The sequence below is a fragment of the Canis lupus genome, chromosome 33 (assembly GCF_003254725.2).
Source record: "Canis lupus dingo isolate Sandy chromosome 33, ASM325472v2, whole genome shotgun sequence".
Classification (NCBI taxonomy): Eukaryota; Metazoa; Chordata; class Mammalia; order Carnivora; family Canidae; genus Canis; species Canis lupus.
In genome coordinates, this window is record NC_064275.1 from 16,464,191 (window position 1) to 16,490,244 (window position 26,054).

General features: G+C 40.0%; 2 protein-coding genes across 10 annotated transcripts in view; one reads left to right on the forward strand and one right to left on the reverse strand.

Annotated features, from left to right (window-relative positions):
* CD96 (CD96 molecule) overlaps nucleotides 1-26,054 on the forward strand; it is a 92,911-nt gene that overhangs the window by 36,269 nt on the left and 30,588 nt on the right. For 5 of the 9 annotated variants that reach the window (XM_049105418.1, XM_049105419.1, XM_035709820.2 and 2 more), the window contains exons 6-8: nucleotides 6,995-7,085; nucleotides 9,062-9,250; nucleotides 16,435-16,527. In XM_049105418.1, the coding sequence (XP_048961375.1) occupies nucleotides 6,995-7,085; nucleotides 9,062-9,250; nucleotides 16,435-16,527 (373 nt within the window). Of the gene's footprint in view, nucleotides 1-6,994; nucleotides 7,086-7,682; nucleotides 7,809-9,061; nucleotides 9,251-16,434; nucleotides 16,528-26,054 lie in introns of all 9 variants that reach the window. The other 4 variants (XM_049105416.1, XM_035709817.2, XM_049105417.1 and 1 more) reach the window with 1 other exon arrangement.
* ZBED2 (zinc finger BED-type containing 2) lies at nucleotides 1,269-3,682 on the reverse strand. The gene is made up of 2 exons (XM_025477981.3): nucleotides 3,561-3,682; nucleotides 1,269-3,317 (listed from the first exon to the last, which is right to left on the reverse strand). Exon 2 carries the CDS (start codon nucleotides 2,507-2,509, stop codon nucleotides 1,856-1,858), a length of 654 nt encoding a protein of 217 aa, XP_025333766.1. The 5' UTR covers nucleotides 2,510-3,317; nucleotides 3,561-3,682; the 3' UTR covers nucleotides 1,269-1,855.

The following is a 26,054-nucleotide window of genomic DNA, read 5'->3' on the forward strand; positions in this document are numbered from 1 at the left end:
TCTTTCTTCTTATGACCCAATAAGGATCTGATTTCCAAGGTCCAGCCATGGGACTCCCAGCGGTCATCATCATTTGCAGTGGCGAGTCCATGAGCTTTCACCCTAGCTGGAGAGGGTCCTAAAAATGGCACCGTACCCCTTTGGGAAACCATATGGGAGGTGCAATTTTTAATATCAGGCAGGTTTCTGGAAAAAGGGGAAATTATAAGCCTGTAGTACAGTCTGGGTTTTTCACAAGCTTGTGTTTAGACTTGTGCTTGTTCCACAGACAGCTCACAGGGAAGACAGATCTGGCTGTTAGAACAAGCACTAAAAAGGGAGCCATATACAGCTAAGGATGGAGTGAGGCAAGGAGCCATTATTATACATACCAGGATCTTGTCCACTTTCTGGAAGGTTGATACCCATAAAGGGCTTGGGCCTATTTACAAAATAATGAGAGACTGTGTTTGTTTATTAGCTCTTGTCTCCCTGCCAGCTCCCACTACTGCTCATCCCACCCCCAATCCAGTGAAAACAGACAATAGATTCTAGAAGAATCATTCAAAATAAAAGCCCACCCTAGCACAAAGGCCACAGTCCTTGCTGGTTGGTTTTATTCTACTCCTGAGTGAACAAATTAGGCATATCCTCAGCAGCCCACAGAATTGTCCTCTCCCTATAGACTATTAGCTTCCCTTTTTTCAAAGCATCTCTGAGTATTTTAAAAATGAACATTAAAAAAAAATCAGGGAACAATGGGCATGCAGCCAACATCTCAAAGGCAGGGATAAAATCCAAAACCTACTGCTCAAATGAATGAGTGGTCTGTGGGAACAAAAACAAAAGCAACTTAAGTGTTAAAATGGACCTCAGGACCTAGGAAAATGTCCTTCAGTCTCCTAGATAGTCATGGTCTCTCATCTTTGCATGGTGATTTTTTGGGGGGATGGGGAGAAAATCTGTCTCTTCTGTGGCCACACTTCTCTATCCCTTTTTCTTTCTTTTTTAGTTTTCTGCCTCTGTTCTTTGTTTCTCCTTCCTCACCCAACTCCCTATATTTCTCTTTTCCTTTCTGAGTTTCTCTCATCTCTTCCTCATGAACTCCCTCTTCAACAGATCTTAATATGATGTTGGATTATATTTTAAATATTTACAAATAAGTTTCTATATCCTCCATTCTTAACATTTCATTTGAGTGAGTTGTAAAGTCTTTAATTCTCTCTGTGCTGATTATACATTATTTACACATATGTTAAGTTGTTGAAAAGATTTACAGGATTCAGACAGGTTCTGCTGGTGGCACAGCTTTAATATGAGCAGGTGGCACAAGAGAAAGATGGGTCCCAAGATCTCAGGCCTCAAGCTTAGGTGTCCTTCCACAGCTGGGCCCCACAAAACAAGCTCTCTACCCAGTTCTCAACTCACCACCAGGATGGGTGCAAACGCAGGGGCCCCAGGAAGCCTAGGCTCTGCTCCTGGTGTCACCTGTTAGAGTGAGCTGGTCACGTAGGCACATTCCAGCTACCCCACCAGCCTCAACTCTCAGAACCGTCACCTCTACCAAAACCAAGTGCTGAGCATAAATCCTGTTATTTTCACTCATCAACACTGACAAGATGGTACATTCTGCACCCAAACTCGCAGACCCATGGTGGCAAAACAACATTTATCTTCAGTCAATACATTTTGAAGTTTTGATCAGGACAGCTTCAGGAAACCTGTAGAAAGGTGTTTGGTCAACTTACACCTGCTGAGAGTAACTCATACTATGCATGCTTTCTCTTAAAAACAAAATACTTGCAACTTAAGCTAAAGTGGCTCTTTGCTGTGAGCCTGAAGTCTGTGTTTTCGGAACAGATACCTCCCCAACTGATTAAACAAAATGGAAGGGATGAGCCACGGCAGGCTGCTCTTGCTCCCTCTGACAGGCTTCCTTCTCAGCCCTCACCTTCCACTTCATCTCCAGGATGGCCCTCTCTACCTCCTCCAGGGCTCGCTCTCTCCTTTCCACTGCCCTCTCCCGCCATTCCACTGCCCTCTCCCTCCTGAGCACCTCCTTCTCCCTCTGGCTGGCCCACAGAGCCAGGGCCCCCACCTGCTCCAGGAGCCGGGCCCAGTCGCCCTCAATACCCACGGGGAGCTGTGGCCCCTGGGGCCTCGGGTCCTTGCGCTGCCCCACCTGACCATGGCCAGTCTTCTCCAGCTCCTCTCTATGCATGCTCTTCAGATGTTTCCACAAGGCTGTGGTGCCCACGTTAACCCCAGGGCCACGACTCACCTGCCTGCCACACAGGCGGCAGGTGGCGTATTGGTTGGGGTGGTGGCCAGCGCGAACGGGGGCCAGGTGGAAATACTCCCACACCTCGGAAAACCGGGTCCCCTTGTTGTGCGGCATAGGGGTGGGCATGGTGCTCACGAAAGGGCCAACCAGCTCTCCCTTCTCACTGACCACCTCTTCCTCCTTCATCTCTAGGTCTCCCTTTGCCTTCATCCTGGTTCCCTCCTCTTCCTCGTCTTCCCGCCTCATCCTGTCTCCTCTTCTACGGCTTTCCTTGAGCCCAAAGTCTTAGCTGAACCACGGCTAAAGTGAAATGAGTAATCGGGAAGGGCCTGTGGTGACTCCTGGGGATTCACAACAATGGTCAAAGGCTGGCCACACCTGAGTGGTGTGATGTTGCCTCCTTTCCGCTTCACGGGAGAGTCAGGGTGAGTCAGAGCCACGCGAAATGGCCTCTGAGGCTCCCATGGACATTCCCCGCAGGCCCCAGATCTGGACCGATCCCTCCTTGTCTGGACCAGAAAGACAAAACAAGGTAGTCCAGAAGTTACACAGTTATTCAGTGACTTCGGTGTTCTCTACATCAACTGCCACCACGTGTGTTTCTGAATATTGAAAATTTTAGATTTTTCTCTTGATTCTCTCCTGGCCGCCTCCACTGGCTCTGTGCTCCGGGGTGCCTACAGACGGGTTTCAGAGGCTCTGAACCCTCAGGCTGCTCGGGACCCCCAGGGCTGGGGCCTCACCCCTTCCTCAGAGGAGGGAGAAGCAAGCACGGAGAGATGCTGTTGTGGGAGACACTTGCACTTCCTGAGAACTGCTGCAGTGGGCAGGCCAAGCTCTAGGTAATAAAGTTCCCAGTGTGTGGGGTCAGTTTGCCCCTAGAGAGGTCCCTCTGGGGCTGAGGTTCTAAGAATCCCGAACAGCAGGCTTAGCTATTTTCAACAGGAGGAGCTGGCTGGCACAGAGGAGAAAGAGGTGGAGCACATCTCCGCAGACTTGTCCCCCGACCGTCCTCAGCAAGTAGCTTACACTGCACCTTCCCTGGCACCGTCACCTGCAAAGCCAAGAGCTGATAAGACCTTCCCGACAGCAGCATACCCCAGGTGTTTGGCTCATTCATCCCATTGAAATAAATGGATGAGTCTATTACATTATTAAAAAAAAAATAGCCTGACTTCTCTCTCCTTTTGGGGGGGGGGGTCATTTCTTAAGTGATTGAGAGCCTTATTCGCCAAACTTTGCAACCCCAAAGAGTTAGGAAATACTCCCACCCCCAACCCCATAAGTGGATACTTACAGGCAAGCAAGGCTCTGAACTGGTCTCTGAAGGCTTTGGGGCAGGGTGAGGGCTCCTGCGTGCTGTGGGCAGTGGTTAGCTGACTCCTGCCCCCAGGAGGAGGGCACCGGGGGTTCCTGTTCCCTCCCACTTTCAGGGCCGCCTCCTTGCCAAGTGGGTGTGTCTCCACCTGCCCACACACAGATACAGACTTTCTCTCCGCCCCCCTCCACCGCTGAAAAAAGATGTTCCTGGCACAGGGCATGGAGTAAAACAATAAATAAGTCAAGCACCTACAAGTCTTCCCTCTGCTTCCAGATAACTAGATCATCTGGCCTCTTAAGCAAAGAAAAATATTTAAGCGGGGGAAAGGGTGAAATTTCAGCAGAGAATCCACATGCCTCAACGACATCTGTGCTTTCAAATATTTTGTCCAATTGTCAGACCGTGAGTCTCAATTTGGGGTTTGGAAACTATGGATGTTGTAAATACAGTCAGTGGAAAAGCCAAAGAACTTGCAGAAAAGGGAAGAATAAGTGAAAGGAAGCCTCCCAAGTTTAAAGAAATATGACAAGTTAGGAGATAGATTTAAGGTTGCTGGTTATTACATTATGTAACTAGAATTGGAAAAGCTGAATTGCTATTGGCTTCTATTCTCAGTTGGAGTGAAATAAAAGAATAGTCATAGTTTAAGCAAAAATTTTATGTTTACATAAATGCTATATTTTTATATATGTATATTCAGGAAGGAGAAGCTACCAAGAGGAGACAGGAACATCTTTTTTTTTTTAACTTTTCATCCATTTATTCATGAGAGACACAGAGAGAGAAGCAGAGACATAGGCAGAAGAAGAAGCAGGCTCCTCCTGGGGAGCCCGATGCAGGACTCAATCTGAGGACCTAGGACCTCGCCCTGAGCCAAGGGTAGATGCTCAACCACTGATCCACCCAGAGGTCCCTAGACAGGAACATTTAAAGAAGATGTCTGTGGAAGACAAATGCTTAAGTTATAGAAGAGAAGATAGAAACCACTATCTTCTATGCCAGTCCTCTATGGCAGAGTAGGAAACAGAGACAGAAAGATAAATTTCAAGTGAAGCAAGAAGGTTGAAGGGAGGAAAAACTCTAAATAGCAACGAAGAGCTGGTAAACAAATAGTGGAATGTTTTTTTAATTTTCCTTTTTCTAAACAAAAAAGCTAAAATTTTTAAATGATTTTACAGAAAGCCCTTTTAAACAGGTTCTGCCCAAACTTAGGCGAACTGAGCCTGGGCTGACATACAAATGGTCAGCGTTTCAGTATTTCGTCTGTGGAAAAAAAGGGAATGATCATTCTTACAGCCAGATTTGGATTCACTTTTCCTGACTCCTCAATCTTGTCATGCTCTGACTCCCCCCTGCTGGCTTCCCTCTGCTTCCAGGACAAGGTCCCACCCCACAAATAGGCCTACAAGCCCTTTCCATCTATCCACTACTTTCCACCACAGACTAACTGTGCAATCCAAGACTATCTCCTCCCTGTCTGCAAAATATAACTCTGTTCCATTCCCAGAGCTCACTCTTCTCTGCTCTCCTACAGAACTGCCCAAATACTTTTCACCACTTACTACATAATTATTTGTGCTATTGCTCACATATTCCATGTGTACTTAGAATAATGTGTTGGAGAAACCAATTCTTTGGTTGTCTCATGGATGTAACAGCCACATGTTAAGTGAGTGAGTGGCTTTACCTTCTCAACAGAGGAATGTGGGTGTGCACTTTTAGGTGTGTACACAGAGACTTTTGTCCGTATTAATATCATATTTTTTAAATTTAACATGTTTTTTTTTCTTACTCATTTGGAAGTTCCCAACCAGCGATAGCTTGGCTTGCTCAGCAAAACCATAATCTTGATGTTTCATAAGAGGTTTGACCTCAGTTTGAGCTAGTTTAGTCTGTGGCTTTTCAATTTTAGAGAGGCTGGGAGGAGTTCAGGACAAGAACCACATTCTGAAACAAAAATCTTGGAACATGGTCTGGAGGTGGCAGAGAGTTCTTGAAATCTGAATCACTCTGTAAAATCTGGATTCAGAGAATCCACAAGAGTAAAGCTTTTTAACATTTTTATTAACTTGACAAGAGATTTCTTCAGTAAGCCTGTCATGGATCTGCATTCCTACCACATGAATTCCTACCACATGTCCCCATTGTCAAGTATGGAATGAGTGTTACATGTAGTTCATTGTTCTTTACTGGTTAACTGGTGAATTCATCAGTTGTGGAAAATATTTGAGAAGAAGAACCAGGGTTGGTTGTATGTAAAATACATGCATCTCTTGATGAGAAAACGAATAACGATAAATGGGATTATAATTCTGCAGTGTCTCATATAAAATAATGAGGATCCGATAAGTCTTTTTTTCCTAAAGATTTATTTATTTATTCATTCATTCATTCATTCATTCGAGACACACAGAGAGAGGCAGAGACACAGACAGAGGGAGAAGCAGGGTCCATGCAAGGACCCCAGTGTGAGACTCAATCCCAGATTCCAGGATCACACCCTGAGCCGAAGGCAGATGCTCAACTGCTGAGCCACCCAGGCATCCCCGAGGATCCAATAAGTCTTAATGGATATTTTTCCCAGGCTGTTGAAATAAACTATCATCTCACAAGGAGCAAATACGTGCTGCAAATAAAACATAACTGACTCTATTTTCTGGTTTTGTAGCATAAGCTATCTGTTCTCACTCTTTCATATTTCAGTACAATATGTTTCACCAAGAAATATCTTGGGCTGGGACTGGGGTAACATAGTTCCCAATTGTGCTATGGCCTACATCCCACCCCCTTTAGTAGTCCTGTGACTTGGTGCCTTGGTTTCTACATCTGTCAAATGGCAATAATAAGACATGTCCTACCTGCCCTATAGGATTATTAAGATGCTAAAGTGAAAATTCAATTACATAAATTCTTTACAAGTCAAAAGTGAAATATTTACAATAATGGTTTCTGTGGTTGTTGCTACTAATAGTACTTTACATTATTTTGGGAATGGGAACAACCAAAATGTGGATATCTTTTAGCTTTTAGTGTAACAGAATATTCTTTTCTGTCCTCTACCTGTTAGAGGATATCTTTCTAGTCTTGGGCTTATATTTAATATTATTTTATTCTTCCTGTATAGAGTTGTGATCTCCCTTCTCCAGAACCTGGACTCCAGACTTGCAACATTAGTCTAGTCCAAGATTCTTCACAAATTAACCTATGAATTCATGATGTCTATGTAAGAGACAGCCTATTTGTAGTTCACATTTTCACATAACCTCTGAAAGGTAAACACAGCCTTGTTGAAGGTGGAGAAAAGCATTTCCTGCCAACTTGCCTTGTGTGAGAGTTGGCAGGGATGGAAGGGGTACCAATTTCTTCTGAATTTGCAAATAAGCCTTTCTATGGTCTGCCTTTTCTCCCAGAGAACATTTACCTGCTCCCTGAGGAATGTATTTCCCACAGCAAATCTCACGTGGTTTACTAAAGGAGGCTTTCCTCGAGGTGAAAAAAAAGGTAAGGAAGTCAGTCAATGGAAATGGATTTGGCAAAGAAAGAAAGAAAACAAAGAATAGAAACTGCCATTGCCCAAGTTGATCCTGGCATTGAAGAACAATTCTCATTCCAAGACAAACATCATCTTGCCTACCAGATGCCATTTTTGGATATCTCATCTAGCACCTCCAAGAGGACTAGCGTAGGTAGCATTTCCCAGAATTAAGAAATGCACGTGACTTCTTTTTATTTTGTAAGATTTATTTATTTTAGAGAGAGAGAGAGAGAGAGAGTACATGAGCAGGTTAGGGGCAGAGACAGAGGAAGAGGGGAAGTAGATTCCCCACTCGATCCCAGGACCCTGAGATCATGACCTGAGTCGGAACCCAAGAGTTGGATGTTTAACCAACCGAGCCACCCAGGTGCCCCACACCTGACTTCTTTAACTCCTATTTAAACACTAGTGCTTTATTCAACTATTAATAAAAGCAGATCTTTTATATGAAAGCAAAAAAAGTTTAATTCAACGTGTACTCATTAATAGTTTGATTTACTTCAAATAACTTAGCACCACTGCTTTAAATCCATAAAGAAATACTTTCTACTTTTTCTTGTAAGGCCCTAAGTGGAGTGGTCTGAGGAAGACTAGAAGTAAACATAAAAGACCGGACTTTATGACAAGGAACTCCACCAAGAGGCTTAAAAATTCTTGGAGTGGAAACATACACACTGAGACAAGTTCAGGTGAGAATGTACAAAGCCACGTTTTTCAGAGGTAGCAAGCAGGCAGCATTGGCCAGAACGATCCCAGCCATTCTCTGTCCTGGACAACACCCCCTCTTCTTTCTCTTGAGTCATTTTTTTTCCCTCAAATCTCATTATGTTTTCAGCCCTAAGTCCCATAGCTCTTGCTCTATTATTATTTTTAACTGATAAAATAAAAAGTCCATATTGATTAACGATTGTAGCGATCCACTTGATTCATTTCGAGACCATTACTGGTTTTGTTATTCACTTTGAAAACAATTCACCCATAATAAGCACTGGATGCCATCCTGAAAATGCCTCATAAAGGTCTTTATAGATACGTTCTTCTGTAAGTAAGCCCTGGTCTGATGTGTCAGTTATGTTCCCAACCGTGAGGCCAGACAGCGTGGCGAGAATGCTACCAGGATACAACCATTTACTTATTTCTTTGGCAAGTAACAACCTCAAAACTAGGATTTAGAACCTGTAGTGTAAAGAAGCTATGAAGAGTTCAGAAAGCTCTGGCCTACAGTGACAGATGGCTTTACATTAATTTCCTGCTGCCATGTATGCTTTTTGGAGGTTGAGCTCACAATGGCAGTTAAACAGTTTCTACTTCTAAAGAAGACTTACAGGACCCAAAATGACAGTGGTTATAAGTTTACAGCTTATTTCAGGAAAAAGATATAATATAACAACACCATCAAAGTAAAGATATGCATCACATGTATAGATGTAGAGCAAAAGGGCCAGTGAAATCAGACATGGGTCCTTAGTAAAGGGGGGATGACCAGCATGGCACAGAACACCTCAGAAGTGGGGAGTCAAGATGAGATTGTTTTATATTTTCCTTATGTACATCTCTGCTATGTAACCAGACTTGACAGAAGCTTCCCAGGTTCTAGCCCAGATCAGGTACAAATCATCAATCTCACTGTTATGAATAAACAATGCTGGTGAGCTAGGGCAACTGGCCCCCAGCCCCCTCAGACCCATGGTCATAAATAAAGCAACATTATGAATCAGTACATTTTGTACCTTGACCATGGATCAATACCATGTAGGAGTGTGAGCAAAGCCGTTTAAGTTAACTTCAGGCCTGTGGGAATAAACTGTACAGAAGCTGTGGTTTGACCATTTTAGACTCTCTGTTACCATAAACTGAACCACCCCCAGCCATGCCCTGACATCATTTTATGGCTCATACAGAAAACGTTGGTGATTGATCTTGTTTTTAATCTGTCTTACAGAAATATACATTATTAATGAAAAGAGAAAAGACAAAAGTGGATTTTTGGAGCTGAAGTCTGTTTTGACAAGGGTGTTTGGTAATAAACCAGCCCAATCACAAAACCTGACCATCTGGTGTACGGCTCTGTCTCCAGCCCCTGGAAATAAAGTGTGGAATATCTCATCTGAAAAGATCACTTTTTCCTTGGGTGAGTTGTCTATTTCATAAGGTCAACAAGGGGTGACCAAGACTGCCATAAGCTCAGAACACTTCTAATTAGAACAAATAGAATGCTCATTATTTCCATGGTATTTTAATCTCGGAAAACTCTTTACACAACTCAGAGTTATTAAATTTCATACTATTAAAATTTTGATAAAATAATGGGACTCTGCTTAAAAGAATTTTTTCAAATAAAAAGTAGGTGATTCCTGTTTCTAAGAATTTCTAGTGAATATAGCAATTTTTTCAAATTTCATTAATAACTTTCTGTTAAAGTACTCTATAATAAAAATTAGCACTAATATATTGATGATCAAGAAAGATTCTTAAAATCCTAAAATTCCTTCTGAGTCACTAAAACCCTCAATTATATACAACACTTACAATTTTAATACTTAGGAATGGATAAACCATGTATGTGATATAAATTGCTTGAGGATAAGGACTATATCTTAATGACTTTAGTGCCCCTAGGTTGAAGCACAGAATTTGGCACATTGAAGACTTTTATGATTTGAAAATCGATATGTAGGATCATTCTAGTTATCACAATATTTGATTGACCAGAATATTCACAACTCTAAACCTGACCAAATAATGCAGATCTTACTACATAAAAGATATGAACAAATGTCTCAACAAATACAGCAACAACAGATTGCCTATAAAAAATAGAGGTCTGTAATGACAACTATCAAACATGCATATGTCACAGTAAAGTAATACTTAAACAGCTTTGGTAGCCATTATTACAACTTTACAGAACCATTAACATCTTTTACCACCTTCTCATTTTCAGATACTGTAGTGTGTAATGTACTCATAAAACCAGGATAGTTTATAAGGGAAAGTGACCCTTTGTTCCAAGGTCACCTGCATCTTGGGTCCTACCCAGCCCTTTCACAAATGCAGGCAGTTGGGTCATGGGAGCCTTGGATGGGAAGGATCTATGGCTCAATGCAAATCCATCCCCACTGTTCAGAAGCAGGTGCCATCCTGAATCTGGGGCAGTGGCATCATGCCTATAATGCTGCCTCTGTATGTGTGTGTGTGTGTGTGTGTGTATATATATATATATACACACACACACAAATTCATCTCCCTGTGAACTTTGAGTTAATCATTCAGAAGTGGTCATGGGTTTGCACTGAAACATCCATACTCAATTTTGTCTAATTCCCTCAAGAATAGGTGCACTTCCTTTCTAGAAGGATGAACACAGTTAGGGCTATGGTCTTGGAACAGGATAAAGGAACTGGTTCTCACAAAGATTTGCCAGTAACTTCGGCAGACTCTAAGGACATGAGCTAAAGACCAAATAGCCTCAAATTCCTAAGGAAAACCTTATTCTCCTCACAGACAGAACCATGTTTGAAATTCCAATCTTTTCTGATGTTAAAACTGAGCTTTTCGGGGATCCCTGGGTGGCACAGCGGTTTGGCGCCTGCCTTTGGCCCAGGGCGCGATCCTGGAGACCCGGAATCGAATCCCACATCAGGCTCCCGGTGCATGGAGCCTGCTTCTCCCTCTGCCTGTGTCTCTGCCTCTCCCTCTCTCTCTGTGTGTGTGACTATCATAAATAAATAAAAATTTATTTAAAAAATGAGCTTTTCTTGGTTTCAAGATTTTATTTTTTGAGGGCAGTTTTAGGTACAGCAACAGAGAAAAGTGTGGAGATTTCCTTTATGCCCTGCCACACACGTGCATATCCTCCTTTGTTATCAGCTACACTCACCAGAATGATTCATTTGTTATGACTGATGAACCTACACTGACACATCATAATCATCCAAAGTCCATGATGTTAAATGAACTTAAACTTAGGATTCACACTTGGTGTTCTACATTCTACAGGTTTGGACAAATGTATGGTAACATGTAACCATCAGTGGTTTAAAACAAGCCTAAATTTTAACTGCCCTAAAAATCCTCCATGCTCCACTTATCCATCCTTTACCCCCACCTCCAAACCCTGGCAACCACTGATTTTTTTACAGTCTTCACAGTTTTGTCTTTTCAGAATGTCCTATCAGTTGGAATCATATAGTATGTAGCCTTCTCAGATTGGCTTCTTTCACTCTGTAATATGCCTTTACGCTTCCTAGATGTTGTCTTATGGCTTGATGGCCTATTTTTTTTTTTTAGTACTGAATAGTATTCCATTTTATGCATGTACCAGTTTATATATCTGTTCACCTACTGAAAAACATTTTGGTTGCTTCCAAGTTTGGGCAATAATGAATAAAGCTACTGTGAACATCCATGTATGAGTTTTCAACTCCTTTGAATGAATACAAAGGGGTAAAATTGCTGGACCATAGGTAAGAGTATGTTTAGTTTTATAAAAAAACACTCAAAAGTGACCCTACCATTTTGCATCCCTGCCAGCAGTGAATGAGAATTCCTGTTGTTTCACATCCTCACCAGAATTTCATATTGTCAGTGTTACGGATTTTGGCCATTCTAATAGGTGTGTAGTGGTATCTCATTGTTGTTTGAGTTGGATTTCTCTGATAACATACTATGTGAAGCATCTTTTCATATGCTTATTTACCATCAATATATCTTCTTAGTGAGGTGTCTATTTGACCCTATTGTTAATCAGGTTGGTTAGTGTCTTACTGTCGAATTTTAAGAGATCTTCGTATATTTCAAATAATAGTCCTTTACCAGTTGAGTCTTTTGCAAATATTTTCCTCCCAGTCTGTGACTTGTCTTTTCTTTCTCTTGAACTATGCTAAGTTTTAAGATCAGAAAATAATGAATAATTTTAGGATAATAAGGAAAAGCACTGATCCTGTTACCCAAAGCATACCATAACTCCAATTTTACAGGACACCCCTTGATCTAGTATAATTTTAGGTTCTGAGCAGATGGTTATTTTTAAATTGTCAAATGAATTTTTGTCCTTTATGATCAAATATTAAAGATAATAAATCTTGAGGAGTTCGGTTTCCCAAAATTATAGCTTACATCTGGTCACATTCTAGCATGTGTCTTTGGGAATGATTTAGAAGATGCAGCTGAGACTCTGTAAAGCCATGTCATCACTGGATCATACTCCCTTACTTGTTGTATGTTCTTAAACACTTACTTCCAAACATGCTTTCTGCTTGTGGTCGTACTGCTGGGTGCCTTATGAACTCTGGGAAAACTTTTGATGCCTGTGCAAGAGTTATTGCTTTATCAAGCCATTAACTGTTGACAGATATTGAGATGAAAATACAGAAGAAAACCCTAAAGTAAAGAAATTTTGAGAATATTACAGAGCAAAAAGGAGATTTAGTGAGAGGAGAGGAGCTTTTGCTCCACTTTATTCCCAGAGAAGAATTGGAAGTCTACAAGCTGTTAGTCTTCAGAGATGCTCCCTTCCCCACCTACCTCACATCTCCCAGAAAGTTGAAAGGTTCAGTGATTCTTATTCTAGTAAACTCAGACAGGGAAAGGGGTCAGGATCGGGTGATCAGTGGATCATCAGGCAGCTGTTTGAGTACCAGGACCTGCAGAGTCCTGTGATTCAACAATAAATATATATATTTTTTAAGTTCTTTCCAAAATATCCTCTCTTGCTGCTACCAAACCCCAAGTCAAGCTGCCCATCGCTCAATAGGCCAATACTCAAAAGAGGAATTTTGATTGGAAAAGTCTGTGAGATTTATTCAGGAGACTGACCACCTGGGCAGGAGGCAGATTTTTGTCCAAAAGCCAACTCCAAGGTCTCTGCCTGGTCCAAGGATTTTTCAAAGGATTCAGAGCAGTTAATTAATAAGGGACTGCAATGTTCTGTTACATTTCTTGATGATGTGTAGACTTGGTGGTCCCAGCTAGAGATGTTATCTCCATACTGGAGGGTTGTACAAAGGGGTCTGCTTCCTGTTTCAGGAGATATAAGAATACTCTATTCTTTCTAGGAAAGAATGCAAGATCTACAGATACTCAAAGGAAAATCTATCACATGGCCTAAGGACATTTGCTAAAGTTTAAAGACTACTAGTTAGCCGAAGAGGCCAAGGTAGCCTTACTGCTAGCCTAGCTTATCAGAATATCTAAAATTGTAGTACTGTACGGTCAAATTTTTGGCATATACAAAGAGTTGTCTCGTTTTGAGGTGGAGGGGATTTTTTTTTTAAAGCAAAAGTTGACTGCAAATACCCATTTGGGATAGAAGGAGAGTTAGGGATTGATAAGCCATGTGTGTTTGAGTGTGCGTGTGTATTTTGGGATGTGGAGAAAGGATTAAAAAGAGATATCTCAATAACGGGGCAAGAGAACCACTGAATATTGAGCCAGCATATGCCAAAGACTTCCTATTTCATGATTTTTCTCATGCCCTGACCGATCCTAGGGATCCTAAGTCTCAGTTAAGAACTTTAATAATGCACAGCAGTCACCTAAGGATATTGTTAAAAAAAAAGCAGATTCTGATTCATTAAGTTGAGGTGGAGGGGCAGGGCCTGAGATTCTACATTTCTAACAAGCTCCTAAGAGGAACCATGGGCCACATTATGAGATGCAAAGACCTAGCAGGGCCTGGAGTTTGGTTCATTTCTAAGTAGACCAGCTAAGAGCTGATTGGAGTTCTGAGGAAGCCCTAGACCTGACCAGCTGCCCTGTGGGACAGACAGACACCTGGCCATTGCTGCCTATGAGAGTGGTCCTGAGCACCCTGCCTGGCCTACTGCAGAGGGGACACACTCAGGAACAGATGAAGTTGCTTTAGGCCAACAGCTTAATCCTATACAACATGAAGGCAAACGCAATGGTCTGAAAACTGGCTGACACATGTTTCTGCTAAATTCTGCATTTGAGTTTTGGGAAAAAGTTTTTTTTTTTTTCTTCTGTTAGGTTTTAGCCACTTCTTTCTACACCCCCTCAGTTTTGTTTTGACCAAGGCAGAGTTTCTACTTTACAGGACAGTCTGAAACCAGAAGCCTCCCCCCCGCTCCTTTTTTTTTTTTTTTTTTTTTTTTTTGCTGCAGGTTTCATGTTGAGAGCTATGCATCACTTTTCTTACAGGGCAAAGAGTTCATCTTAAAATACAGATCTTGCAGTAGGAACTTCCTAATACGCTGTAAGGATGTGTGTGCCAAGAACCCCTCAGATTACAAAGCTACATGGGTGTTAAATACAGCAGAACAATAGCTTAAAATAGAAATATTCAATAAATGAAAAATAAAGATTTCCCATTGTAGAAGTCTAGGATTAAGCATAACCTATTGACATCTTCTTTTCCAGGAGTCAGCAAACATTTTCTGTTTTTATCTACCAGGTAGTAAATATCTTATGCTTTGTGGATCATCTGGTCTCTACCATAATTACTCAGCTCTGTCATGGAGGACACAAAAACAGCCATAGACATTACAGAAACAAATGGACATGGCTTTGTTCCAAAAAAACTTTATTTACAAACATAGGCAGTGGGTGGAATTTGACTTGCGGGCCATAGTTTGCCATTCTCTGTTCCAATCAGTCTACAGAGAAAAACACCTAGGCATTGTTTTTTCCAGGCCCGTGCTCATTAAGGTTACTACTTTGGAAGATGATCCTTATTATGCATCGGTGGTCAGATATGTACTTAAAGTCGGTCTTCTCTCTTTCAGTGGATAGGAGGAACCCATATGCATTCATTCATCCACTTGCATTTGCCAGAAACCAGAAATACAGTGAGGAGCAACACTAATCATTTCTCTTGAGGGATATACTGATGATGTAGAGTAAAAAGGCCTTTGCTAAGTTAAACACTGAGGACTAAGAGCACATCACAAAGATCCTAAGGATTCTTCATGTTTGAGAAGGTGCCTACCAGGCAGTTTGCGGTGGGAAAGTATAAGGAAGCAGCATGCACAGAAAGCAAGAATCCATGGAAAATTGGGTTGAAACATCACCTGTTGGATTGAGGGTATGATTTGAGATATAAAAGATGATAGGCCGCATCGGGAAATGAAGTGGGGAGTGAAATGGGGGGAAAAAATAATGATTGGATTTGAATGTCATGCTGTAGTGTTCAAACATGTTTCAGATGGTTTGGGTGGAAGAAGGTGGTCATTCCGCTAACCTATTTGTCTACTCTCCAGGTAACTTTCTCCCCACCCCACACCTACCTCCTCAGAGCTTAATACTTAATAGCAAGGGATCACTTATGTGATAACAAGTCAGAGCCAGCTGCAAGCATCACCTACAACCAACAGCAATAACAACATTACCAACACTGAAAATAAAATCTAGAAACATCTCGGTTAAAAACACAAATCCCTTCCAATGTGCTATGTGCTATCAGGTGACAGCTTATGTTATATATACTTTTCTCTTAAAATAAATTATAGAATAGAACCAATAGTATAATTTATAATTAAGTGTCCAGATAATTGACACAGCTCATCAGATGTGTGACACTATACCCAATGTCACTGTATCTAGAAAAATCACAAAATTCCCTAGCCTCAAAATCATTTAACCATATTTACCCCAGACCTTCCTAAAGTCAGTAGATCCTCTGGCATTTGTAAATTATTTTATACTGATAATAGGGCTATTTTCCAGTTTCATAATGGGAGCTTTAAGGAATTGACATAAATGTCTAGTATGATAAAACAATATAGTCTAGCCCCTCCTTCATCCCTACCTGCTCCTGACACAGAGAAAGAGAAAAGTTACAGCAAGATAAAAATGTTCTGACAAAAATAGGCGTTTTAGAAAAAGCAGTAATCACACCATTCATCTTAGGCTCATTGATGTTACTTCCAGTTGGATAGTTACATTGTTTCTATCCTGCCAATAAAATTTTGCAGGCTCAGAATTTGTAAATTGTATGATTACTTCTCAAATGCTGTGAAATATTAGCTGCTGTAATCGTTTCACCAGGGCTTGGCTAAATGTTATATTCTTTCAGGAAGCTTCCCCTGACCTTCCAATCTTGTCTGATGCCCCTTTTTTGCATCTCCTGGTGCCCTACATGCAACACAATGCCTGGCTCCCTGCCTATTACCGAAGCATCTGGTCCTTAAAGACAGCCTGATATCTTCCACCACATATCGCATGACTTTGCATGTAACGGCCCTTCCATAATGATTTCCTGGATGAATGGATAAAGTTGTGGGGGAAGTTAAGTCAACACATCATCTTTCTATTACAACATTTTGTTCATCATTATTGTCCATTTCATCCTTTCAGGCTCCGTGAAACCCTCAGCAGATCCTCCACTTGAAGGAGTCACATCTACCCTTGGCACCCAACCCTCTCCAGTCAACAGCGTATCTCCTACAAGTAAGAAAGTTTTCACAGGGTCTTACTTTCTTCTTTTTTTAATTTTTTTTTTATTTCAGTGTGGTTGACACACAATGTTACGTTAGTTTCAGGTGTACAACATACTGATTCAACTCCTCTCTGTGTTATGCTGTGCTCAGCACAATGGTAGCCAGTGTCTGTTGTCATACAACACTATTAAAATACCACTGTGTTCCCTGTGCTGGGCCTTTCATCCTGTGACCTATCCCTTCCATCACTAAAAACCTGTATCTCCCACTCCTCTTCACCAATTTTGTCCATTCCCCACCCCCTTTCCTCTGGCAAACATCAGTTTGTTGTCTGTATTTATAGATCTGATTTTGCTTGTTTGTTTGCTTATTTATCTGTGTTTGGTTTTAGAGTCCACATGTAAGTGAAATCATATGGTATTTGTCTTTCCCTGTCTGACTCATTTCATATAGCATAGTACCCTCAAGGTCCTTCCATGTTATTGCAAAAAGCACAATCTCATCCTTTTTTAAAGATGCATAATATTACATCTTCCTTATCCATTCACCTATTGATAGACCCTTGGGTGGCTTCCATATCTTGTCTATTGTAAATAATGCTGCAGTAAACAGAGGGGTACATATATCTTCTTGAATTTACTTTTTCTTTTTTTTAAGATTTTATTTATTTACTCATGAGACACAGAGAGAGGCAGAGTCATAGGCAGTGGGAGAAGCAGTCTCCCTGTGAGGAGTCTGATGCAGGACTCGATCCCAGGATCTAGGGATCATGATCTGAGCCAAAGTCAGATGCTCAACCCCTCATTTTCTTTCAGTAAATCCCCAATGGTAAAATTATTGGATCATATGGTATTTCAATTTTTATTTTTTTCTTCATACTATTTTTCCACAGTGGCTGTACCAATTTACATTTTATTAGTGCACGAAAGTTCCTTTGTCTCCACATCTTCTCCAGCATATGTTATTTTTTTGTTTTTTATTTTGCCATTCCGACAGGAATAAAGTGATATCTCAGTGTGCTTTTGATTTGCATTTCCCTGTATGTCTTCTGTAGAAAAAAATATCTGTTCGGGCTTTCCACCTGTTGCTTTTTTTTAATTGGATTGTTTGGGTTTTTTGGTGTTGATTTGTATAAGTTTTTTATTTTGTTTTTTTACATTTTTATTTTAATTCCATTTAGTTAACATACAGTGTTATATTAATTTCAGGTGCACAATATAATCATTCAACAATTCCGTCCATCATCTGGTGCTCATCATAAGTGCCTTCTGTAATCCCCATCACCTGTTTCACCCATTTCCTCACCCACCTCCCCTCTGGTCACCATCAGTTTGTTCTCTATAGTTAAGAGTGTTTCCTGATTTCTCTCTTTGTCTTTTTCTGTCTGCTCATTTGTTTTGTTTCTTAAATTCCACATGAGTGAGATCATATGGTTTTTGTCTTTCTCTGACTCATTTCACTCAGCATTATACTCTCTACTTCTGTCATATTGTTGCAAATGACAAGATTTCATTCTTTTTATGGCTGAATAATATTCCATTATAAATGTCATATCTTATTTATCCATTCATCTGGATTAATGGAAACTTTGGCTACTTCCATAGTTTGGCTATTGTAAGTAATGCTGTCAACATGTGTTATCCCTTTGAATTTGTAATTTTGTGGGTTTTTGGTAAATATTCAGGAGCACAATTATTGGATTATAGGGTGGTTCTATTTTTAATTTTTTGAGGAACCTGCATACTGTTTTCCACAGTGGCCCTACCAGTTGCATTCCTCCCAGCAGTGCATGAGGGTTTCTTTTTCTCCACATCCTTGCCAACACTTATTACTTGTGTTTTTTTATTTTAACCATTCTGATAGGTGTAAGGTGATATTTCATTGTGGTTTTGATTTGTATTTCCCTGATGTTGAGTTATTATGAGCATCCTTTCATACATCTATTGGCCACCTGGATGTCTTCTTTGGAGAAATGTCTATTCATGTCTTCTGCCCATTTTTTAATTGGATTTTTGGTTTTGGGGTGTTGAATTTTATAAGTTCTTTAAATATTTTAGATATTAACCTATTTCTGGATATATCATTTGCATATATCTCCTCCCGTTTAGTAGGTTGACTTTTTGTTTTGTTGATGGTTTTCTTTGTTATGCAAAAGCTTTTTATTTTCATGTAGTTCAAATAGTTTATTTTTGCTTTGTTTCCCTTCTTTAGGAAACATATCTAGAAAAATGTTGCTACTGCCTGTGTTCTCTTCTAGGATTTTTATGGTTTTAGGTCTTCAATTCATTTTGAGTTTATTTTTCTGTATGGTGTCTGAAAATGGTTCATTTTCATTCTTTCACATGTAGCTGTCCAGTTTTCCTGGCACTATTTGTTGATATGTTTCCCATTGTATATTCTTGCCTTTTTTGTCATAGACGAATCGACCATATAAACATGGGTTTATTTCTGAGCTTTCTATTCTGTTGTACTACCTATGTGTCTGTTTTCATGCCAGTATCAAACTGTTTTGATTACTGTAGCTTTGTAGTGTATTTTGAAATCTGGAATTGTGATATTTCCAGCTCAGTTCTTAAGTTGTTTTGGTTATTTGGGCTATTTTGTGGTTGCATGCAAGTTTTAGTATTATTTGTTTTAGTTCTGTGAAAAATGGTGTTTGGTATTTTGATAGGGATTACACTGAGACTGTAAATTGCATTGGACAGTATGGATATGGATATTTTAACAATATTAATTCTTCCAATCAATGAACATGGAATCCTTTCCTTTTATTTGTGTCATCTTCATTTTGTTTCATCAGTGTTTTATAGTTTTCAGAATACAGGACTTTCACCTCTTTGGTTAAGTTTATTCTTAGGGTTGAGGTTTTTTTGGTGCAATTATAAACAATTGTTTCTTAATTTTTCTTTCTGAGACTTCTTTATTAGTATATTGAAAAGCTATTGATTTCTGGGGATTAATTCTGTACCCTGCAACTTTATTTAATTCATTTATTACTTCTAGTGGATTTTTGATGGAGTCTTCAGAATTTTCTCTATATATTGTAGCATGTCATGTTTAGCTAGTAACTGCACTATTTTATTTTCCATGAAGTATCCAACCCTTTAACCAAGCAGATTGATAAAGAAGATATTTCCAGAAGATCTGTATGATTCATATTCTTTTATTATCTATAACACTTAAGGCAAACATATTAAGTACTATTCTCATGGCTTTAAAGAGTTAACATAACTTCCAAAGCCCTTCACTTAAAGCCCTGGCAAAATTAGAGTCAATAAATATGCAGTGAGAAATTTAAATTCTGTATTTATTATTAAATAGGTTAATAAATTGACAGTCTTCCTCCACAACTGTGCTCTCAGTGGGGTGTTTAAGAAATTGGTTATAAATGGGCATCCTGTGGACCAGATGTAGTTAGATAGTTTTAAATTTAAATTTGTTCTGGTTCAAATTAATTTTGACAAAGTTGACTGGTGAGGTCTATGAATTCAGCCTCCCAGTGGCATTATTAATAATGGAAGCCAGGCTGGGTCAGTGTTACTATGGCAAAGGGATAGCAGTGACTTTCAGAAGGTCACATTGATGCAAACAAATAATAAATTCCCACATTTATGGCCTTTATGTTTAACAAAGAACCATGGTTACTTTCTTTAGTATAAAAAAATCTATATTATATGTAGAGGAGAAGTACAGTTCTGATTTCTTGTTTAATTAAAACTATCAATTTTAGCTCAAAATGAGAACCGAAAATGAAATAAAACAAAAGCAGTCAGGAGAAATGAACAATTCTTCCAGCCTGTAGCCTTTTGGCATGTAGCCTGCAGTCACTGTCACAGGTTGAAACCTCTCAGAAAATGAAGCTTGTGGCAGGGTGAGAAATGTCTGTAAATCACCTATCAGAAATTTTACATCCATCTGATTTTTCTCTAGATCTTAATGTTTTGTGATTTTTGTTGGAAGCCACTTTTTCTTCCACTTTGAGCTCATCATGATGCAGCAATAAACTCCAGTAGATTATATTATTCTTCATTAAACAAATATTAACAGTCAAAAATAATACCTTAAATTTCTTTAGTATGCTACATATTATCCAGTTATCCAGCACTACCTAACCAATTACCCCCCCGCATTAACAACTTTTAAAACATATATTGTCTTACATGATTTGGGGGTCAGAAAGCCAGGAGCAGCTGAGCTGGGTGGTATGTTTCAGGTCTTTTCATGAGGTTATAGTCAAGTGGGGTTGGCTAGGACTTTGGTTATCTGAAGCCTTGTCTGGGGCTAAAGGTTCTGCTTCCAAGTTTGAGCATGTTGTCAGAGGCCCTAGTTCCTTTCCATATGGTTTCTCACATCATGGCAGCTGCCTTCCCTCAGACCAAGGAAATAAATAGGATAACTAAGAAAAAAGTTGCACTGCTGTTTTATTGCATAGCATTATTTTGCTTTATTGCACCTGTTAGAAGCGAGTCACTAAATCTAGCTCAGACTCAAGAGGAGGAGAATTAGGCTCCACTTCTTGAAGGGAAGATTATCAAAGAATTTGTAGACAAATTAAAACCACCATATCCTGTCATTTAGAAAATATTTGCACATAAAGTGCAATGCGGTTTGATCTTTATTATGAGAGGCAGACAGAGCAAGCATTATCATCCCCATTTTCCAGAGGAAGTCACTACGATGTTGAGCTTAAATGATCACACAACTAGTAAGTGGCAAAGATTAGTATTCAAAACCACAGTCTTATGACTCAAATCTAGTTCTTACCACATTTGATATCAGGTTTTCTCCAACTGGTCTGAACACTTCGGGAGGACAGAGGACATATGCCTAGCACAGAGTAGGACGCACAAAAGTACTAGTTGGATAAAAGGATAAATAAAAGAATTAATGAGAATACTGTTCCTTCACAATATAAGTGTCATTTACTAGATTTCTTTAAAAAGAGATGATCATTTGTTTCTGCCTTTAAAAAGTTGCTGTATACCTGGGAAGAGATGATATGTGCACATGAAAATGGCAATTCAAAATAGTAAGGTGAAAGGTGCTACATCTTATAGAATTAAAATCCTCAGGGAGAGGTACAGACTAGCAAATTTTGGACTTTGAATAAGGAGATGTCCCTATGGGTTCTTGGAGTCAGGAAATCTCACCAAAGAGAGGAAATAAGATGACTGACCCTTTAAGTATGTGCTGCATTTACTTGACTCAATTGAGAGCTTAAAAAAAACATTCAAAGCAAAGAGAACAAAGTGAGTAGTTGTGCCTTGGCAAGGATGTTTGTGGGAATTTGAGAAAATAATAGTAGATAAGCTTGGGTCAAGGATTGCGTAGCAGCGAAGCAGGGGAAAAGATTAGAAAATGCAGAATAAAGAGAGCCTTAAGCCCCATCCTAAGAATTCTCAGTGTTATCCCTTAGGAAATGGGGCTAGCAGCCCAATAAAAATTTTTTTTAGAAATGAAGTTATATAATTCACTTACCAACTATTTATTAAGCACTTACCATGTACCAGGTATTCTTCTAGGTGCTGGAAATGCAACAGCGACCAAAGGAGAAAACAACTATGCCCTCATGATGTTAACATTCTGTTAGTTGAGAGCAGAAATGAATTTCTTCCAGCTGAGTTTTCCATGGGGTTAGTTGACATACATTAAATGCATCCATCACACCAAATACAATTCCTTTTCTCTGAAGAAATTCAGGGAAAGGAAAAGGATATTTGTTACCTTAAGGGGTCTTTCTTAGAAGATAGCTCTAGTGTTAGAGAATACGGTCAAATGAACGTGTTTGCTAAAAAGCAGGGGAAAATTGTTACTTGATCTACTATCATACTAAGGTGATATGGTTGAGAAATCTCTGGGGAGTCACAGAGCTCCTTAAAATAAGATCCTACTACACTGAACCTCAGGACTATCTTAGATCAGTGGTTCTCACCAGGGAAATGTTGTCATCCTCCCTCCCAAGGTCATGTGGCAGTGTCTGGGGACATTTTTGGTTGGGGATGAGTGCTCCTAGCTAAAGCAAGGTTGCTACGTATTATATAGCACAGAACAGGACAGCCTCCACAACAAAGAATTATCTGGTACAAAATGTTAATGGTGCCAAGCTTGAGAAACCATTTTAGATCAAGACTCAGGTATAACAAGACTATCTGTTGCTCACTCTACAAATTGTGGACCTCTATCAAAATAGTAATAATCAATTATGTTTGAAACAATTTTCAGTCTAAAATGTCAAAAAATGTTAAATTAATGGCTCTTTTAGGCTAAATAAAACTTAAGAGTAAACATTGAATTACAACTGAAAAATCCAAATTTTGCCTTGTAAATCTGGAGGGTAATTGTGAAATCACATGATGACTAGCTGCCTCATGTCTCAGAAGCTAAAAGGATTCACCCTTTGTGTTCTTTTAAGAAAGGAGGCAAGATGGAACATGTCATGGGAACCAACTTCAAAAGGGTATGGTTTCATTCCAAATTCTAAGATGGAATGCACTATATAATTCAGCCATAATTATTAAGCTACATGTCTTACTGCAAACATCCAAGTTTGTATTTTTTTTCTTTCTCAGCAAAAGGATATTTTTAAAATAAATGTAAGGTAATGGAAACAATATTCTTTGACTAGAGAAGGGGAACTTTATAATTCATAACAAACTGCAAGAGTTACTACCCAGGATGCCCAGAGCAAGTCAGCCTCAACTGCTGGGTATTTTGAGGCCCAGCTGCAGAATGCAGCCCTGTCCTAGGAAAAGACATGAGGCTGACAAGCTAAATAGGAAGATAGGAAAGCTGGTGGGATGGAACAATCAGAAACAACTGACCAATATCAGGTGTGGCAACCCATAACTCAGGGACTCCTGTTGCTCTGAGTAGCACCCTATGCCTTCAAACCCTGGGTCTGAACTGGCTACAGGGTGTGTAACTGAAGAGAACAGGCCTCAGAAATGCCAATCCCAATGGTGCCAATCATCCAAGACATTCATCATTCAACAAATATACATTGGGTGCCTACAAAGTGCCAGGAATTTTAGAGGTGCTGGACCCAGTTGCACGGGGCTCACACTGTAGCATGACCTACTTGCCTACCTTCCCATTTCATTGTCCACGAGGCTAGAGGCCTTTTGTCTCTGCCTCTGATTTTTATGTCCCTTGAACCTGATGGTGTTGGTTTTGATATTTAGCCTTCTCTAAAGCTTTAGCTCATCCTCACAGTCTAAATCTTTCTACTCCTGAACACTTCAAATAAAATATCAGGTCCAATGTGACTCTAGCCATTGGCTAACTCTCCAAGTAAGGACACTTGGTGCTCAATGGGTGGGGATCAGACTTGGAGGAGTACAGACTGAAGGAACAGCTGCCCAGGGGATGCAATGAAACTATTGATTTGTGAGAAAGCATGTAGAATGGCTGGGGGGTTATACGGGAAGATATGCCGTTGGACAAGATTGTCAAATACAAATCATGGGGGAAGCAGATCAGAAGATCAGTCACAGGTTGGGATGTTGAGTTTTAAAGTAAGAGGGGGATCTAGAGAAAGCCTGCCGGTTAAAGTAGATGAGTGCTAGGTAACAGAGGAGGCCAGAAACAAGGAAGTCTGCACAGAGGTCTGGAAGGAAATATATAGACACAGATGGAAGAGAGATGAGAGACAGACCCTCAGGCAATCCTCCTGAGTAAAAAAATAAAATCAAATGAGTGTTGGGCATGAGAAGGTGAGCAGAGGGAGTGCTGCCAATGCTTGTGGGGAGGGCCACAGCTTGCTGCAGTGAATTGGAGCCCTGTAAAGATGAGCTCCTGTTACAGGCTAAGGATTTGGTCTGGAATAGAATGCCTACAAAGAGCCACCATGGCTTTCTGAGTACGTGAAAAACATGAGTGAAACAGAGGTGATGTGTATGATAAGCAGTAGCAGCAAGAACAGAGAGTAAGAAGACCAAATGATGCAGAATTCAAGTGATTTTTAAGTGATCAGGGTCTGAACTAGAGGGGGCATATATAGAAATGGAGACGACTACCAACAGAAGCCTCGCCATTGTCTGCCTAAATAGGAGGGATAAAAGGTTTTTAGAAGAGTGTTGTATCAAGTTTTTTCCCTAGGAATTATCAAAATTTTTAACCAGCTCCCTTGATTAAATTATAGTATTAAGCAATAATATTAATTTGCTAGTTTTTGAGTGCCTTTGATGTACCTGGCTCCATTTTAAGATGGTAAATATATTATCTCATTTAATTCCCCAACAACACAATGCTACAGGCACCATCATTATCCTCATTTTACAGAGGAAGATACCAAGGCACATAAAGGTTAAATCACTTAACCAAAGTCATGCAAAAAGTGCAAGATCCAAGATTGAACCCAGACCAGCTTCAGAGCTTGAGTCCTACTGCCTCTGACAGTCAGGATGAGTACTCAAAAAATGTCTTTAGACACTGAATAAATCCAGTCCTGTGTCAAGCTGGTATAGCTGATATGAAAAAAGTCAACATGACAGTTGTGCCTATATTAATCTCTCTCTTCTCTGGATTAGTGTTTTCTGAGAACTGCAGCCTCCAGAAGTGGGGGTAACATTTACTCAGAAATAAACTGGAAAAAAAAGGCCTCCTCCATTTGTCACCCTTGCCTTCTCAACATTATTATAATCTCACTGCCCAGGGATATGTACAGAATCCATACAAAACTCCAGTGCTCTCCCTTTAATTCCAGTCATTGCATCTTCCCAACCACTTTTCACCTGGGGCACATATTGCAGGTTGTTAAAAAATTTCTCATTGTTTTCCAGACCTGTCACCCATAAGTCAAGGGTAGCTTTCTTGATGACTAGTTTACTTTGAGCATTTGTTTATCCAATCTTTCTTCTTTGGAGTAAGGTAGCTCTGAAAAAAACCTATTGAATGGCCTCTTCTTCCATTCATTTCATAAATTACTGAGTATAAACAGACTGCAAGACTTATGATGAGCTCTGTCCTGCTTACTGTCATTTCCCCCAGGGGTTCCCGAAAACCCTTTTGAGACCAGTAATCCAGCAATACACATTGCCTTAGCCATTCAGTAAGCACATGTTCCTCAAATAGTCTGCCTCCCCTGAGCAAACAGTCTTGTGCAGAGATCAAGATTTCACACTATATATTTCCTACATGCTGGTGTGAAGGTCAATATTCACCAAATCCTGAAAGCAGGGATTGATGAAGCTGGCACAAATGTGTTTAGATGTAGTTGAAGTTGTATATTCTTTTAAGTGCAGGGCTCCAGTTAATGTCATTGTGGGTTTAAAGGCTCTTTGTGCTGCAAGTGAATTGATGGAGTACAATGTACACATGTGCCAAGGAAGCTAGGTCGCTATGTAGATAGACACTATGTCAATAGGTGGAAGGTCAAGTAAAAATAATACTATTTGAAAGAATAAATTTAATATGCGGGTTCAGTTTTACATAGAAATAAGGCAAAGTCTTGGACAATTGAGCTTGACAAACCAGATCATTCTGACAGCTGCAGCCTGAACTTACAAAATAACTTTATGCTTAGTTGAATAAATAAGC